The sequence below is a fragment of the Microcaecilia unicolor genome, chromosome 6 (assembly GCF_901765095.1).
Source record: "Microcaecilia unicolor chromosome 6, aMicUni1.1, whole genome shotgun sequence".
In the NCBI taxonomy this organism is placed as follows: Eukaryota; Metazoa; Chordata; class Amphibia; order Gymnophiona; family Siphonopidae; genus Microcaecilia; species Microcaecilia unicolor.
Window position 1 is genome coordinate 17042590 of NC_044036.1, and position 19790 is coordinate 17062379.

Genomic DNA, 19790 nt, shown 5'->3' on the forward strand with positions numbered 1-19790 from the left:
AAGGGCACCAAAATACCCAGCTTCTTACCTCACCTGATCTAGACTCGCCTCCTCTTCCTGCACTTCCAGCACTGCTCCCTCACCTCTCACTTCCCCATGGTCCTGTAAAGTTTATGTCAGTCTCCAGTGACAGCAGTACCACCAGGCATGATAAGTCTGCCTTTGGCCAGCCCCTGGGTCTTCCTCTGCTATGTCCTGCCTCCTCTGATGCAATTTCCTGTAGGAGGATGTAGCAGAGGGAAGACCAAGGGCTGGCCGAAGGCAGACTTATCATATAGCTACTGCTACCATAGGCAACCGATGTAAACTTTAGACTTGCTAGGCACAGAGAAGTGAGGGAGCAGTTCAGGACCTGCAGAAAAGGGGACAAAGGGGGAAAGAGATGCCAAACTCCCAGGGGATGGAGGAGGGCGAGGGCACCAGAAGGGATGGGAAGGGTGGGCGCCATCAAAGCAAGTTGGCTCAGGGCACCACTATCCCTTGAGCTGGCCCTGACTGGCAGCCTAGAATCTTGCTATTTGAATTCTGCCAGATTGCAGAGGTCTGCTCAGCCTGGTCTTATTTACCAGTTACTGAAGTTAGGTAGTCGAGCGTAGTTTTTATTGCTTTTGGCAATGCGTTCCATAGTTGTGCGCTTAGGTAGGAAAAGCTGGTTGCATAGGAGGATTTGTATTTGAGTCCTTTGCTGCTTGGGTAGTGGAGGTTTAGGTATGATCGTGCAGATTTTGTGGTGTTTCTGGTTGGCAGGTCGATGAGGTGTGTCATGTATCCCGGTGACTCGCCGTAAATAAATGGATGGCAAACACACTGGAGGCCTCCAATTTTCCTCTAAACACATTGCATTTTTTAAAAATTTCTCCAAGAAAGTTATTTGAATGCTGAACTGCACCTGTGTAGCTTCTGCAGTCTTTAAAAGCTTCAAGTCGTTTAGAAGGTAGGAATTCTGATAAACTGGCTGCATATTGCTGTTTTCTGTATTTGAAAACATTGGTACCCAAAGTTTTACAAATTTAATTGATGTTGGAAGTGTTGGCTCATCATGGCTGGCGTCCAGCCTGGTATTAAGTTGTCAGAATTGTGTGCGCACTTCAGTTGCTTAGCAACTGGTGCCTGGATTGCAGCATTTATACAAGAGAGCTTGGAACGTTTGTCATCCTATTACTGAAGATCTGGAGGCATAATCACTGAAGCCTTTTATTGCTTTATGTAATTTCTACATTTGACCGAGGTGCACACCGCAGTAGTAATTTTGGAACACGGCACCATGGGTGGGTACCTAGAGGCAGCCACTTAGGTGCTTTTATTAAACAGACAAGCAAAAAAAAACATCTACTTGCCTTTTTTTTCTTTTTTTTTTTAGGCTTTTTTCATTCTGCCTGCCCAGTCCAGATGTGGATTGTTGCTCAGCCATCTGTTGCAGGCGGAGAACACAGTTTCTGTGAAGTCTTCACAAGTATAAGTTGTGCAGTCCTGGAACCTGCCAGTATTCTCTGCCTCCAACAGATGGTTGAAGTGTGGACTGATGCAGCAGGATCCTTGTTGGTTTAGCTCCCTCCGGCACAGATTGAGGTCCATATCCCTAGGAAGGAGCCCCCAGTCCTGATGTGGTATAGGAACAGTCTGCAGATCTTTCCCCTAACTGATCCAAGAGGGAATCCCGTGCCAGCGTTTTATCTCTTGATCTTTAGTTCCAATGGGCAGCGACACCCAGGTGCAGAAAAGTACCACCAACTCTAAGACAGGCGCTTAAGTAGAGAGGCCCGTCGTTTGTCACCCTCAGGCAGGGTTGTGTGGGCTTCTTCTGTTCCTTGCATCTCTTCTCAACCCAAAAGGCTTTAAAAAAAAACCCTGAATAAGCACTAAAGGGAAATGGCCAGAGGGAAGCTTGTGTACAGGCTTTGGGGAAGCCCCTGACAGGATTTCCCGATCTCTGCAGGGGTGTGTATAGGAGTCCTGAGTTCTTTGTGAACACTGTGGTCAGCAGAGAGATGGTATAAGTGTCAGGCTACAGGCACATGGATAGCACTGCTGAAGCCTTTTGACCAGCTGGGGGAGTAAAGACACCACGGAACCAGTGTTTGGGCAGTTACTACTTTTGGGGAGGTTTAGCGTCACTTAAGATAATGACTGTCACCCTCAGTTTTCCCTGCCAGTGGGAATGGCGGCCATGTTTTTTTTGCTGCTACCCGCATGGCCTGCTTGGAGAATTTGAGTGCTGCTATTTAAGGATGTGTTATCAGCTTGGTCAGTGGGGCTTTATAGGGCACCAGCGGCAGCTACTGAAATTATTCAAAATGGCTTGAGAAAGCTTGGATAGAATTCAGCACTGCAGCCAGGATTGGTCTTTTGGTCAGGCCACACAGCATTATAATGGGGCTTGGGTCCATTGTGGCTGAATCTCAAGTGTTGCAGCACTCTAAGTTAACTGTTAGTTTCACTGGGTATGCTCGAGGCTTATCCCACCCTTGTTGGAATAATAGATGCTTGGTTAGAAGAGTTCTTCCCACTGGAAGCCTGCTCCCCAAAATGAGGAGCTATCACCCTTCAGAAGTTAAATCTGCTGTACTGTTTCATTGGAAGAGTTGGCAAACAACTCCAGGTAGAAGTATGAAGTCCGTGACCAAAGATGCTAGACAGATTCCTGCCTGCAGAAAGGAGGTCTTCCCAGGGCTCAACCTTACCACTCCCACTGGGCAGGAATTTGCTGAAAGTCAGCAGCCTCCCCTACCTCACTCCACACTTGAGAACTTGGGGTAGCTATTTTGCCTCCCCAAAATGAATGCCCCAACACCTGTGGTGGCAGCAAGGTGACCACCATTCTTGAGGAATGTGGCTTAGTCTGGAAGGACTCGCAGGACAGGAAACCGGAAGTCTGCAGCCTTTGCATCTGCTGGGTGATCAAGTGGCCAAATATGGATTTGGGGCAGCGTGATCCCTATTTGCTAGACCCAGAAGCTTCTGGAGATCCTGGAGGTGGCATATCTGGAATCTGAGACTGCATTTTTGGTTGTTATGCTGTATGACCAATTCCAAGTTAGTCCTAGGTCTGTAGCCTTTGGTCATGGCTAGATAGCTATGGCTCTGTTTTGGTCCACAGGCTTGACAAGGATATGGCACAGTAAGCTTCCTTGAGAGGAACAAAAAAAAAAAAAAAAAACAGCCAGCCAACTAGGGACAGAAAATACCTGTATAAGATAAGTAAATCACTTTGGTTGTACCATAGAAAGGTGGTATATCAAGTACCGATGACTGTGGGGAAGATCTCAAAAGTTGGTCAAGGATCTGAAGGAGGCAAAGCCTCAGGCTTCTAGAGGCTTGGGAACTACACAGAAAGGATAAAAGGGTCATGGGTTTCATATACCATCTTTGTGGTACAACCAAAGCAGTTTACATATATATTACATACAGAAAACTATAAGCCAGTAAGTTTCAAAGAGAATAAGCTTTTTGTGGTGCCTACATGAGCTGCAATAGAAGCAATGCCTCTGGAAGAGGCCAAGGGAATAAGACACACCCCAATGTACAACAGGTGGGTTGGATGCCTGTAGGAACATACCGCTCATACCTGTTTGCATGCATACGGCCTGCTTTAGTCTGAGACCTAGAAACCAAACTGAGGCCAAGATGCACTAAAGTCGTCATTAGAGCCGTTCCGTACCGAATTCCATAGCGAATCGGTAGGGAACGGCTATGCATCAAGGAAAGGGAATGCAAATGAGCTACTCGTTGCTCACTTGCATTCTCTATTCCTTCTTAAAACAGTCGGAGAATCGGCTGGTCAAGCATGCGCAGAGCAGCAAAGCGTTATGCTGGCTGCTCTGCACATGCCAAATATGCCTCCCTGTGCCACCCGAAGACACCGCGCCGCTCACCCCCCCCCCCCCCAATAATAAAAACAAAAGTGCAGTTGAGGCCGGCCATCGAAAAAAGCCGTCCGTTGTCGCCATCATTCACCTCCTCAATAATAAAAAAACGTCTTTTTTGGCCGTGCTTCACTCAGCTGAGAGACTTGGAAGTCTCTGAGCCAAACTAAACGCGCTGTGATTGGCTCAGAGACTTCCAGGTCTCTCAGCTGAGTGAAGCACGGCCAAAAAAGACTTTTTTTTTAAATTATTATTATTGCGGAGCTGAATGGCGGCGAAAACGCTTTTTTCGATGGCCGGCCTCAACTGCACTTGTTTTAATTATTGCGGCGGGGGGCGGAATGACTTTTATAGCGGTTTTTTTTAAATCAATTTTCAATTCCACGCAGCCCCAACGAGAGGTACAGACCTCTCGTTACAGTTTCCAGCATTAAGGCAATCGGAAAAGCTTAGTGCATCTCATTACAATAGGGTTGCTACACAATTTGCTCATCAACATTCCGTTTTCGTTAGCTGCTACCGCCGTCGTAAAATGGCTTTTAGTGCATGCCAGGGTTTACACTACTTCCTCGTTAATGGCTCGTTAGGTTTAGTGCATCTGGCCCTGAGTGCAACAACCATCCTGTCATGGATTCCTTTGTGCACTGCACCTAGGACACCGACATCATCATCCAATTAAAAGTGGTTTGTGAGAAAACTGTGAGAAGTTTTGAGGTAGAGTTACAGAGCTGAGAAAATCCTAGTTACCACCTCATTAGTGAGTCATCCTGTACCAATCTGATAGCTATCATCATGTGGCCAACTCAGCGGTCCTCATTAGCCAAGGCCTTACCTCATCTACTGTACATGTGCACACCTACTGCAAGCAAGACATCGTGGGCCCAGCTATTCCAGAGAGCTGATCATATTAAAAAAAAGACTCTGGCTGAAAGCTTGGGACAGAGAGAAGAGGGGAGTGAGCAAGCAAGGGAAGGAAGTAGATGTGAAACCAGAGAGACTAGCTACAGAGTTCCCAAGGCTCAGAGACACCTCTCTGATGGGTGCTACTTTACCATCAAACACGTAATTCATCAGAGTACCTTGCATGAACTACAAGGTGCTGTAGTGAGTAAGAACCAGTACTGTGTAGCATCTTAGCTACAACTAAGATTATATCAACAGAAAGGCTGTAGGCATTCTAGCTTCATTGCTGAGTCAGTCTTCCACCAAGAAAAGACCGACACCACGAAGCAGAGGAACCCTATCTACATGACCTTGTGCAGTTGACTATAGCTGATCCAGGAGCCAGCTGTGAAACATTAGCTTGGAGGCCCAGAAGGAGGGGTGAGACCTGCCATGCTGAGGGAGCCAAAGATTCTTCCATGTGAATCCCATAACTTTTGTGAGGACTGTTTTCCTTCCAATGGTCTAGGAGAATAGAAAGTGTTGTTAAGCTCCTAGTGTAATTCAGGACTTCTGGCATGTGGTTCTTAGGCTCTGTCTTAGGGAATACTAGGAATGCATCAGGAATAATTAGTATCACTACCTCACTGTTCTGACAAGTACCGATAAGTTTTGCAACTGCTTTGCCATACCAATATACATATTTTTATATTACTAATAAATTGCAATATACTTCCAAGGTGTAGCACTCCTATTGCCAGCAAAATCTTCATGAGAAACCTTTTGTTTTGGGACCACATAGATCACCCCCAGATCACACCCTTCCTATCTCAGACAGCTTGAAAATCCTTGACGTTACAATGGACTGTAACTTAACACTAGAGAGCCAAGTGGCATCCACAACAAAGAAAATGTTCCACTCAATGTGGAACGCGTGAAGCAATTCTTCCCGAGGGAAACATTTCGCAACCTGATACAATCAATGGTACTACTAAGCCACTTAGATTACTGCAATGGAATTTATGCGGGATGTAAAGAGCAAACCTTAAAGAAACTTCAGACCGCTCAAAACACGGCAGCTAGGCTTCTATTTGGTAAAACACGATTTGAAAGCGCAAAACCCCTCTGCGAAAAACTACACTGGCTCCCAAAGAACGCATCGCCTTCAAAATCTGCACCCTGGTTCACAAAATCATCTACGGAGAAGCCCCGAGTTACATGGCAGACTTGATCGACTTACCAATTAGAACTACATCCGAATCAACACGATCTCATCTAAATCTGAACTACCCAAGCTGCAAAGGACTTAAATACAAAACAACTTACGCATCTAGTTTTTCCTACATAAGCACACAACTGTGGAACGCATTACCAAAAGCCTTGAAAACGATGTACGACCACCTAAACTTCCTGAAAAAAACTAAAAACTAACCTGTTTAAAAAGGCAAACCCTACCGATCTAACATAAATGCCTGATCTCTGCAACACAACCAAACTAAAGCACGTAATGGACATAACACAACTCTTCCGTTCTCCGATTCCCTAATGTGGCTGTACCACATGAACTTGATCTTACCACAACATCACCCTGTATTTGTTCACACCGGAGCCTGCAAAAGGCCTCTCCGGTACTATGTAAGCCACATTGAGCTTACAAATAGGTGATTGCTTCCATGTCTTTTATCACCCCCATTTTCGTTTCCTCTCTCTCTTCTACTGTACCTTTTTCCTATCACACATTGTAGCTCCTTCTAGCTCCTCTGCTACTATATTTCTTACTCCTTTTCTTTTTAGTACTGTACACCACTTAAGATGGTTCCCGATATGTGGTATAGCAAGTTCTAAATAAACTTGAAACTTAAGCAGCCCTTCATGCCCAGTCTTTCAGCCTCTTAAGGTCCTCCTGCAATCATCTGCATACAATTTAACAACTCTGAATAGCGTCATCTGCAAATATCACTTCAGTCACTCATTTCTGGATCATTTATAAATGTTAAAAAAGCACTGGAAGCAAAGCAGAGGAGCCAAGATAGTGACTAAGTACACTGTGCTTGATGCTGCCACAATAAACTCCAACCTTACCTCGGCTAGGTAGTGAGCGAAAAAGGTGCAAGCTGCCTCCTACTTGCCAGCGACTCCTACACTGTGGCAGATGGATACCACCTGTGCACAGTTAGCATCATCTGGATGGGCTGCTGGAGAAGCTGTGAGGAATATTCATGACCTGGGGAGTAGTTTTTCCCATTGGGCCCCACCGGTCCTGCAGTTGAGGGACAGCGCTCCAGAAGGGGAAACATTGCGCTCTGTAGATGTGCGTGGACTGTCTCCGGATTCTCCCTCGTTGTTGCAATTAGTTGAAGCAGCAAAGTTAACCTCGACACCGGAGGAATATGACCGGAATTCAGAAATCAGATATGGATGTTACTGTGCTCTATTTAAACAAGGTAGTGACACTGGATTCCATCTGGCCTGCGCTTGAGGCCCTCACTCTGGCTGTGACTGAACTCTGGAGTCCAGAAATTGGAAGACTATACTGTCTTTTTACCTAGGGCAATGAAGGGTTTAAGTGACTTGCCTAGGGTCACAAGGAGCCTATTCCTTTAGTTGAGCCCACTGTGCTAACCATTACGCTACTCCATCAAAAAATTGCTAACTTTGAAAACGTATTTTTCCCCAGTTAACATCTACCCCAACATTTTTTTTTAATAGGTTCCCAAGAGAGATGTAAATATCCTGAACCTGGTCTATCACCATTGTAGATTTACTATGTCCCTGTTTCCAAGGCCCAGTCTGGTGAGGAAGAATGTTTGCTTGGGGAAACTTAAGATGCAAGTCTACTTGAAAAAATTATTTCAAGAAGCAAGAGCCAGAGCTTTGAAAAACCCGTTGGCTCCATCGAAAAAGCAAGTGAACTGGGGTAGGGCCGCACATGGTCAGTTGCGAATCTTCATAAAAAAAGTCTAAAGCTACTACTACTACTATTTAGCATTTCTATAGCGCTACAAGGCATACGCAGCGCTGCACAAACATAGAAGAAAGACAGTCCCTGCTCAAAGAGCTATGTAATAAAAGTAAGCCAAGTATAGGACAATCAAGCCATTGTGACATCACTGATGAGGTTGGCTCTTATTGGTGGCCTGAGGCATTATGACATCACAATATTAGCTCTGGTTACAAGAGACTACTACTACTACTACTATTTATCACTTCTATAGCACTACAAGGCATACGCAGCGCTGTACACCATACATGAAAAGACAGTCCCTGCTCAAAGAGCTTACAATCTAATAGACAAAAAATACAGTAAGCAAATCAAATCAATTAATGTGTACAGGAAGGAGGAGAGGAGGGTAGGTGGAGGCGAGTGGTTACAAGTGGTTACGAGTCAAAAGCAATGTTAAAGAGGTGGGCTTTCAGTCTAGATTTAAAGGTAGCCAAGGATGGGGCAAGACGTAGGGGCTCAGGAAGTTTATTCCAGGCGTAGGGTGCAGCGAGACAGAAGGCGCGAAGTCTGGAGTTGGCAGTAGTGGAGAAGGGAACAGATAAGAAGGATTTATCCATGGAGCGGAGTGCACGGGAAGGGGTGTATGGAAGGACGAGTGTGGAGAGATACTGGGGAGCAGTAGAGTGAATACATTTATAGGTTAGTAGAAGAAGTTTGAACAGGATGCGAAAACGGATAGGGAGCCAGTGAAGGGTCTTGAGGAGAGGGGTAGTACGAGTAAAGCGACCCTGGCGGAAGATGAGACGGGCAGCAGAGTTTTGAACCGACTGGAGAGGGGAGAGGTGACTAAGTGGGAGGCCAGCAAGAAGCAGATTGCAGTAGTCTAAACGAGAGGTGACAAGGGTGTGGATGAGGGTTTTGGTAGAGTGCTCGGAAAGAAAGGGGCGGATTTTACGGATGTTGTAAAGAAAGAAACGACAGGTCTTGGCGGTCTGCTGGATATGAGCAGAGAAGGAGAGAGAAGAGTCAAAGATGACCCCAAGGTTTCGAGCTGAGGAGACAGGGAGAATGAGAGAGCCATCAACAGAAATAGAAAACGGGGGGAGCGGGGAGGTGGGTTTGGGGGGGGAAAATGAGAAGCTCGGTTTTGGTCATATTTAATTTCAGGTGGTGTTGAGACATCCAGGCAGCAATGTCAGACAAGCACGCTGAAACTTTGGTTTCTGAATAAAAAGCTCCGGTCTGCACTCTGCTGGGTGATGCCACCCATGTGAGGGCTGTATTTTGCTTGTCCTGAGAAATCCTTTTGAAAATTGCTAATCATTTGTTACCACATAATATGCAAACGTGCTGCAGAGCCCATCGCTGAGCTGTTTCAAGAATGGAGAAACTTCCGTAGAAAAATGCAAGTGCTCACCGGCGTTGTTAGCTCAGGGGTTGTTATAGGTGTACATCTGCTGTTCAGCTTCACTCCACTCCCAAGGTCAAAGTCACATATTTTCACTGGTGACATCTGAAAAGAAAATCAAGAACACGGTTACTCAAGTAATGGACTATGTCGAGTCATGTGTGTTCCTGTTTTGGGTATCCATTTGTAGTTCAACACTTAAAAAAACAGCCCCAGAACTCTCCTCACAGCTATTAACATGGCTACGTTTAGCCAAATAGAAGCATTTGGTATGAGTTTCTTATACAAACATATGCTCCTACTAGCATGGTCCTCCATCATACTGAAAGAACATTGGACCCTAGGAATGCTGGGAAGAAAGATGGTGCCTAACTGCTATCATACTGCCTGCCCTGGGGGTTTTGACAGTACACAGAACGCTTTGCCTGTTAGTGAGTTACATCCTTAAAAGCTAAACACCTCCTACAACTCTTGAAGGGGAAAAAAAGGCCACTAATATTCAGTGGAAATGTGAAGTACAATGTAATGCTTTTTAACACTTGCAATAGACAGCCCTAGAAAGTTCTAGGTGTCCCTATGAGAATCTCTGCCCCACTTTGGTTCTGAAAGAAGTACCTGCCCACTATCTATGAACAGCCCATGGCAAAATTATCAAACTGGAACAGACCTGCAGCACAGGGAATTAAGCATAATATAAACAGCTGCATCCTGTCCTGCCCCCGCCCCCCCCCCCCCCCCATCACCACCAGACTCCTTCCCCAACAGAAGAATGCAGGGAGGAATCATGGAAACTAAGTGCAGTATTCCTACACCAGTAACCTACTGAAACAGCCTAGCACAACAAAGCAGAACATGAGGCTTCAAGCTGTCTCGTTAGCTCTTCATTTCATACGTACTTATGCCATCAGTTACATCATCAGACCTAAGCTCTGAACTCCCTTCCCGCCACCCTCTGCCTTAAACAGTCCTATGCCAATTTGTCCATTCTCCCACCAGTGGCGTAGCTACGTGGGGCCTGGACCCCCCTGCCGACAACCCCTCTCGACCCCCCTCCCCCGTCGGCTACCTTTGCTGGCGGGGGACCCCACCATCCGAGGTCCTCTTCTTCCGGCGCAAGGCTTCGTTCTGTTTCTGCGAGTCTGACGTCCTGCAAGTACAACGTGCAGGACATCAGACTCACAGAAATAGAACAAAGCCTTGCGCCGGAAGAGGCCCTCTGCTGGCGGCAGTTGGGGTCCCCCGCCAGCAAAGGTAGCCGACGGCGGGGGGGGGGGGGGTGTCAAAGTTGTTGTTGTTGGTGGTGGTGGTCTGCGGCGGGGGGGGGGGCTAAAATGTGCCCCCTCACCTCGGGCTTTGGACCCCCCCTCCCGCCGAACTCTGGCTACACCCCTGTCTCCCACCCTCTCCCTTTCTTCCCTCTATGCTGCATTTCATGCAGCTCTACTCTAGTTTTACTTTGTATAGTACATCGTAACCATTCACTGGCGTTTTGGTAAATAATTTGTCATCCCTAGATATAAATTCATACAGTAAAGGAAAGGCAGCCTGAGTAATACAGCACTACTTGGAAAGGGAAGGCAAAAAACAGATTCCCAATTTAAGACCCTGAACTTGCAGGATACTTGAAGAAATCAAGAGAAAGAAAAAAAAAACACAAGGGCACAGTAAATCTCCAGCATCAAGTTTCAACACGTCATTTGGTATTTTGAATACACTTACCGTCTCCTCAAACTCACACAATATATTTTCTGGTTTCAGGTCTCTATGAGCAATGCCTAGAATAGTAAGAAAAATGTTTGCAGACAAAAGCTTGGCACGTTACATTTCAACAAATTAATATATCAAATAAGAACTTGTACAACTAATCTACTCACACAGTACCTCAGATAGAAAGTCTTAAATGCCCTTGTACCTTTCACACTCTGCTGTGTAAAATAAAATTCAAAATGCATTAAAGTTTCACCGATCTAAAAAGACTCTACAATTTCAACGTGAAAGAACTAGAAATATTCCAAGAGCGATTATGAAAAAGCCTTGATTACCAAGTGTCTCACAGCCAACTCAAATTAGCTGTTTCCAAACACTGCCTTACTAAGGTCTATAAATTAGAGGCCACCTGTGTCCAAATACCCCTAGACTCAAAATGAAACCGTTGCATGAAATATCTGAAGCAAAGCCTAAAACATGCCAAACAGAGCTGCTGAGAATACTAGGCTAAGTTACTGGAAAGGAACAGATTCAGGGCGAGGATAAGAGCGTTTTAATGCTCAGATATCCTTTAGAGAACTGTCATTCTATCACTACAAGGATTATGCTCACTTTCAAATAGTTATATATGTTATATCCCCAATATTTGACTAATTTTGTTACCTTTTAACTATTTTTCAACATACATTTTACAACATATTATAATTTCAAAATTATAGTAACAAATGCCTTAAACCGCTTCATTAGAGTGTTAGGCACACCCAGGCTGCCCTCTGTATTTGACATGACAAATTCACGTTAGATTAGATAACCCTACGTTATGTTGAAAAATAGTTAAAAGGTAACAAAATTAGTCAAATTAGTGGAAACAGTTTGGCACCAGCAAGATACCATGTCAACCCAAGTCTCCAAAGTCAGTAGCTGTGGAGTTAAGGACCATCACAAAGATGCAAGATTATTTATTGCACTTGTATCCCACATTTTCCCACCTATTTGCAGGCTCAATGTGGCTTACAGAGACCTGTAATGGCATCGCCATTTCAGGGTAGAAGATACATTTGGTATTACAGTGAGCTCAAGGATGACATAGAAAAGATAAGCAAACAATCATAGAAAGGTGTCGTTCAGCGTAAGGTGGAGTGTTGAGGTGTTGTAATGACGCTATGGGTTCTCGTGATAGGCTTTGTTGAACAGATAGGTTTTCAGAGATTTGCTGAAGTTGGAGATTTCATTAGTTTTCAAATTTGTTGGTAGTGCATTCCACATCTTTGTGCTCAGGTAGGAAAAGCTAGTGCGTGTGTTAGTCTGTATTTTAATCCTTTGCAACTCGGGAAGTGTAGGTTGAGAAGTGTGCGGGAAGATCTTTTAGCATTTCTGGAAGGTAAGTCAACGAGGTCTGACATGTAAGTTGGGGCATCTCCGTAGATGATTTTATGGACAATCGTGCAGATCTTGAATGTTGTCCGTTCTTTAACTGAAAGCCAGTGTAGTTTCTCTCTTGGGGATTTTGCACTTTCATATTTTGTTTTTCTAAATACGAGTCTGGCTGCGGTATTTTGGGCTGTTAGGAGTTTCTTGATGTTCTGTTCTGTGCAGCCGGCATAAAGTGCGTTGCAATAGTCCAGGTGACTTAGTACCATTGACTGTACCAAGTTGCAAAAGATGGATCTCTGGAAGAAAGGTTTTACTCTTAAGTTTCCACATGGAGTGGAACATTTTCTTGGTTGTGTTCTTCACGTGGATATTACTCTAAAAGGGCTAGAGAAATGTTGACCATGCTGTCTTTATAGCTTGTGTTTGCATGTTTATACTATGCTCCTGTGAGCTGTACTGCTCAGAGTAACTTTGCTTGTTGCAAGGGTCACGTTAAATCCTTACTCTTACAGGAGTGGTACCTACAAATCATTCCCTCCAGCTTCACTGAAGTCTCCCTGCTTTTACGCCCTAGCTCCGGATTGACCCTAGTGTCAATTCAACACCCCCTCCCTCTGAGGCAGAGATAGCCCACTTTAGACACTGCCTTCCCTCCTTCTGACCCTGAAAGCCAAATTGGCTGAATTATCAGTCAACTAATATCAACAGGCAGGCTCCTCCTCATTGCCCCAGAATCAGTGTAGCACTCTTGATTTTACCTACAATAAGTCTGCTTGCTTGTTTGTAAAAACTGTTGGACAGATGTTTTCATCCTTCTTACACGGCAGAGCTTTTTCCGTATTATCTTCCATCCTTTCCGCTTCACTGTGGAGTCCCCTAGGGTTTCATGCTAGCCACCTGTGCTCTTCAAATTTCTTGTCTGCCAACTGTCCTTGTCCAAAATCATGGTGTCAGCGCCTCATGACGACGACATCTTCCTTTTTCTTATACCGACTCCCATTCTTCTGATCTTGCCCATATGCAATCCTGTTTGGATGCAGCAGCATTATGGTTAAGTAAAAATCGTCTTGTTCTCACTCCAAACTGAAGCCACTAGACTCAAGAGGTCCAATAACGACTCCACTGATTTGCAGGAAAAGTCTGCTCTCGAAGTACATTTCAAATATCAATATCAGAACCTCTCATTTGAGCTACAGATTTCCTCAATGGTGAGGAAATGCTTTTTTTTCCTCTGACAATTTAAGGCAGTATGTTACTTATGGTATGGGAATTGCGTTACAAGATGTATGAGGAGAGACTTGCTGACCTGAACGTGTATACCCTGGAGGAAAGGAGAAACAGGGGTGATATGATACAGACGTTCAACTATTTGAAAGGTATTAATCCGCAAACAAACCTTTTCCGGAGATGGGAAGGCGGTAGAACGAGAGGACATAAAAGGAGATTGAAGGGGGGCAGACTCAGGAAAAATGTCAGGAAGTATTTTTTCAGAGAGAGAGTGGTGGATACTTGGAATGCCCTCCCACGGGAGGTGGTGGAGATGAAAACGGTAACGGAATTCAAAAATGCGTGGGATAAACATAAAGGAATCCTGTTCGGAAGGAATGGATCCTCAGAAGCTTAGCCGAGATTGAGTGGCAGAGCCGGTGGGGGGAGGCAGGGCTAGTACTGGGCAGACTTCTACGGTCTGTGCCCTGAAAATGGCAGATACAAATCAAGGTAAGGTATACACAAAAAGTAGCACATATGAGTTTATCTTGTTGGGCAAACTGGATGAACCGTGCAGGTCTTTTTTCTGCTGTCATCTACTATGTTACTTAGATCAGTCCTCCCATTAGTGCAGGCGTGTCAAACATGCAGCACTGCAGCATCACTTATTCCAGTGTTCCCAAAACATTTGCAGACAGGGTTTGAGCAACTTATGTGGTGTCTGGCTTTTCATATGCCTTGCACCAAAGAGAGCTGGTATGACTTGGGCAGCGATTGATACTCTTGTATTTTGTTCTTTTTTTTACTATGTTCTGCTCACTTTTTTTGTTATGTCTTTAATAAAACAAAAAACATTTGCAGACTTACCAAAACACTGTTAGGATCCTCTGTGATGATTAAAATGTGACCACATTATACCACTTAGTTCAGCATCAATGGTCAAGTTCAATTTAAAACCCTCACCGACTCGAGATACTGCAAAAAGCAGCATCCCTTACCTTTCAGTGAGGACACTGCATTCTTCACATGCTCTAGCCGCTTATTCATCCCACTCGTTTCTCCTGCTCACTGGGATTCCCACTGGGTCCCAGCTCTCTCACACCTTCCTTATGGAATTCACTCCCAAGGGAGTTTGTGCCTTGAATCTTCCTTCAAGTTTAAATCTGCCTTTAAACCCACCTTTTCCATCTGGTTTTCCCTTCTGTAGTTGGCAGTGGACAGCTCTCCATGGCATGAGATCCAAGTTTGTTGCTATCTCTACATTCCATCTTTCTTTCCTATTTATTGATCGCATCTTCTGTTTTGGAAACTGCTTTGCTACATGTAACAAGGAAAGACAGTATAGTAGACTCTTTACTTATCTGACGTCCTGGATTATCCAACGTACCTCGGTGGATGTCACAGCAGAGTCACAGAGATGCACACAGGTTTCTTTCTTGGCACTCAGTATATAAAATAATGAGTGGAGTGGAACAGGTGGATGTGAAGCGTCTGTTCACGCTTTCCAAAAATACTAGGACTAGGGGGCATGCGATGAAACTACAGTGTAGTAAATTTAAAACAAATCGGAGAAAATGTTTCTTCACCCAACGCATAATTAAACTCTGGAATTCGTTGCCGGAGAACGTGGTGAAGGCGGTTAGCTTAGCAGAGTTTAAAAAGGGGTTAGACGGTTTCCTAAAGGACAGTCCATAAACCACTACTAAACGGACTTGGGAAAAATCCACAATTCCAGGAATAACACGTATAGAATATTTGTACGTTTGGGAAGCTTGCCAGGTGCCCTTGGCCTGGATTGGCCGCTGTCGTGGACAGGATGCTGGGCTCGATGGACCCTTGGTCTTTTCCCAATGTGGCATTACTTATGTAGTTAAAAAGGCAGAAGTGCTAGGTAAGATTCATGAGCACAATAAGTTTTAAACTTTCTGCTTCCTCTTTTCGAAAGATGTATTCAATATACCTTTTCTCTCATCCACTTTGTCGGTCCCGTTTACATCAGACAATCGAGTCTGTATATCACATTTAATAAACAGTATAAACCATGTTAATCTGGTTCACCTTATATCTAATACAGCTAATGTACGACTGTTCATGATTTCACCAACATGGCCTCTGTGGAAAAGTGGCAAGAGGGCACACGTAGCTTTTCAGGCGTGGCTGCCACAAGGCATTGCAAACATTTTAGGGGACACTACACACGCGGAAGTGTTTTGTGGCCCGAGGAGACCAAAGTGGAAATTTCCGTATCAACGTTAAGCAAGCTAAGTGTAAGACCAAACGACCTAACACTATCCACTTTAGTAAAGCATATTGTGGGAATGCTTTGCAGATATACAGGAAGGCTTGTGAAGATGGATGGTATAAAATGCAAGCAGAAAAAAAAAAAAAAAACTATTTTGTCCGCCACAGACCTAAGACTGGGGAAAAGGTGCACCTTTTAGCAGAACAATAATCATCAGCATGAAACAAAAGCAACAATGGAGCAGTTCCACGGGGTGAAATGTCAAAGTCCAGGCTTGAATCCAGTAGAAAATGTGGCAAAGATCTGACGATGGACGTCACCTTGAAAGAGCTTGAGCTATTCTGTCAAGAATGGGCACAAACTGCACCATCCCACTGTGCAAAACTCATAGGCACTTTGCTTAAATAACAGCTGTTACTGCAACAAAAGGAATTTTCACCAAGTGTTCAGTCGAGTCTGAAGACATTTTATTCTTACTTTTTGAATATTTCTATAATTTCACATTGACGTGTAGATCAGTGAAAAATGCTTGTTTTAATGCACTTTTTTTTTTAATCACAGAAAAACATACAAGGATGTGATTTTCAGACTCCAGAGGAAATTGGAGAGTCTTGGGATAGGAGGTAGTGTTCTATTGTGGATTAAAAACAGGTTAAAAGATAGAAAACAGAGAGTAGGGTTAAATGGTCAGGATTCTCAACGGAGAAGGGTAGTTAGTGGGGTTCCCCAGGGGTCTGTGCTGGGACCGCTGCTTTTTAACATATTTATAAATGACCTAGAGATGGGAGTAACTAGTGAGGTAATTACATTTGCTGGGGGCATGCAATGAAGCTACAATGTAGTAAATTTAAAACAAAATCGGAGAAAATTCTTCACTCCACGTGTAATTAAACTCTGGAATTAACTAAGCTAACCGCCTTTAGCACATTCTCTGGCAAAAAGGTTTGGACGGCTTCCTAAAGGAAAAGTCCACAGACCATTACTAAATGAACTTGGGGAAAATCCACTATTTCTGGGATCAGCAGTATAAAACGTTTTGTACTTTTTGGGGATCTTGCCAGGTATTTGTGACCTGGATTGGCCACTGTTGGAAACAGGATGCTGGGCTTGATCGACCTTTGGTCTGTCCCAGTATGGCAACACTTATGTACTTGGGATTCTGAATGGAATCTTGCTACTCTTTGGGGTTCTACATGGAATGTTGCTACACTTTGAAATCCTGCATGGAATCTTGTTATTCTTTAGAATTCTAGAATCTTGCTACTCTTTGGGGTTCTACATGGAATGTTGCTACTATTTGGGTTTCTGCCAGGTACTTGTGACCTGGATTGGCCACTGTTGGAAACAGGATGCTGGACTCGATGGACCTTTGGTCTTTCCCAGTATGGCAACACTTATGTACTTGGGATTCTGAATGGAATCTTGCTACTCTTTGGGGTTCTACATGGAATGTTGCTACACTTTGAAATCCTGCATGGAATCTTGTTATTCTTTAGAATTCTAGAATCTTGCTACTCTTTGGGGTTCTACATAGAATGTTGCTACTATTTAGGTTTCTGCCAGGTACTTGTGGATACTGGATTAGCCACTGTTAGAAGCAGGATGCTGGGCTTGATGGACCTTTGGTCTGTCCCAATATGGCAATACTTATGTACGACTTGCAAAGCACTGGCTGTTACAGCTTTAAAGATAATGGCTTCAGAATTCCTTATTATTCAGCTGGTCTCCTCTTGTGCCCCTTTCTGATCGCATTAGAAAACAATTCTAGAGCAGATAGGGAAAACCACAATTTGAAATTCATCCATATTTAGTATATGCAAAAGCCATAAAAAGCCAGTTAAGACTGTCCCTAAATTTGGAAAAAGGACAATCCTGAACATACTTAATCCTAGAAGAGACTAATACCAGATAAAGTACGTTTGCAGGGAATACATTGCTCACACCAACTATACGGACTTTAAACATCCCCAGAACGGGACTGGTTACTCTAAAATTAAAGCTGATCTCTTAGCATGAGAGAGAGAGAAAAATTAGGCCAACAACATTTATGGGATCACAAATCTCCCAGGAAAATGAGCTCCTATTACCAGACATCTACAACCTTTAAGACGAAAGGTGCATATGCCAATTACACCAGATATCATAGTAACATAGTAGATGACGGCAGAAAAAGACCTGCATGGTCCATCCAGTCTGCCCAAGACAAACTCATATGTGTATACCTTACCTTGAATTTGTACCTGTCCTTTTCAGGGCACAGACCATATAAGTCTGCCCAGCAGTATTTCCCGCCTCCCAACCACCAGTCCCGCCTCCCATCACCGGCTCTGGTACAGACCGTATAAGTCTGCCCTCCCCTATCCTCGCCTCCCAACCACCACCCCCCTCTTCCCCCCAACTGCTCCGCCACCCAATTTCAGCTAAGCTTCTGAGGATCCATTCCTTCTGCACAGGATTCCTCTATGCATATCCCACGCATGTTTGAACTCCGTTACCGTTTTCATCTCCACCACCTCCCACCAACAGGGCCAGCATCTTGCACGGTGTTAGATGTATAAGTGTACAGACTCTCATCTTTATCACCCTGAAACACAGAATACTCACTTCAAACTACATTAAGGCTGAAAAAGAAATCTTCGACCGTTTAGTTCCTGCAAAAATACCTTTTGTATGAAGAAAATCCAAAGCAGAAGCAATGTCCTTAACCACTTTGCTGGCCTCTTTTTCATTGAAGTGTTTCCTCCTTTGTATATGAGCCAGGATGGAACCTATGGCAAAAGAAAGGGAGATCTAGCTGGCAACTATCAAAATGCAGCTTCTCAGTGTTACTACTGATGGTGTAAGTAGCTAGATAGTGTCTAATCTGTCTGATCCCAGCATGCAGGGTATAAAGTGCAAAATAACTCAACAGAACCAGAGACTAGTCACCTGTAATAAATGTAAATGTTCAAGATCCTCTTATTTAAAGAGCACCTTCGCCTTCGGAGTGTATGTGATTTTTCAATCATATGGAACAACTTATGCAGCATTCATGCAGTCAGAACAAGAAGCTTTACACGCATGCTTCAGATAAGTGATCCTTTATGTTTTGATAGTAACTGCCTACGAGTGGAGGAGTGGCCTAGTGGTTAGGGTGGTGGACTTTGGTCCTGGGGAACTGAGGAACTGAGTTGGATTCCCACTTCAGGCACAGGCAGCTCCTTGTGACTCTGGGCAAGTCACTTAACCCTCCATTGCCCCATGTAAGCCGCATTGAGCCTGCCATGAGTGGGAAAGCGCGGGGTACAAATGTAACAAAAATAGATACCATTGGAGATTCTACATGGAATGTTGCTACTATTGGAGATTCTACATGGAATGTTGCTATTCCACTAGCAACATTCCATGTAGAAGGCTGCGCAGGCTTCTGTTTCTGTGAGTCTGACGTACGTGCAGGACGTCAGACTCACAGAAGCAGAAGCCTGCGCGGCCACACTGGTGATCTGCAAGGGCCGACTTCTACATGGAATGTTGTTAGTGGAATAGCAACATTCCATGTAGAATCTCAAATAGTAGCAACAGTGGAGGAGTGGCCTAGTGGTTAGGGTGGTGGACTTTGGTCCTGGGGAACTGAGGAACCGAGTTCGATTCCCACTTCAGGCACAGGCAGCTCCTTGTGACTCTGGGCAAGTCACTTAACCCTCCATTGCCCGCCGCATTGAGCCTGCCATGAGTGGGGAAAGCACGGGGTACAAATGTAACAAAAATAAAAATAAAATAAAATATTAGTATATACAGAGTGAGATACAAGTTACACGTGAAAGGCAACGATTATGCATGTATGACTGGTTGGGTGTATATATATATATATAAAAAAAAAAAATTTTTTTTTTAATTTTGACAATAGATTATACCAGTCTGATAGCACTTTTAGTGGATATTTTCAATTTAATAAAATAAAAGCATTAGAGCAACCCGATGAATGAGGTGCTACACCACTAAGCCACAGAACATTCTGTGTATTAAATTTAGTGGGAATATCTGAAGGTGCTCTTTAAATAAGAGGATCTTGAACATTTACATTTATTACAGGCGACTAGTCTCTGGTTCTGTTGAGTTACTTTGGATATTTTTACCAGAAGTATATGGATACATTGTGATTATACGACTCTGTGGGTATAA

General features: G+C 44.1%; 1 protein-coding gene across 3 annotated transcripts in view; it reads right to left on the reverse strand.

Moving 5' to 3' along the window:
* Window positions 1-19790, reverse strand: part of MKNK1 (MAPK interacting serine/threonine kinase 1) — a 193556-nt gene that overhangs the window by 108873 nt on the left and 64893 nt on the right. For all 3 annotated transcript variants that reach the window (XM_030207029.1, XM_030207027.1, XM_030207028.1), the window contains exons 7-9: window positions 18293-18397; window positions 10817-10872; window positions 9107-9202 (exon numbers count right to left, since the gene is read on the reverse strand). In XM_030207029.1, coding sequence (XP_030062889.1) covers window positions 9107-9202; window positions 10817-10872; window positions 18293-18397 — 257 coding nt within the window. The remainder of the gene's footprint in view (window positions 1-9106; window positions 9203-10816; window positions 10873-18292; window positions 18398-19790) is intronic.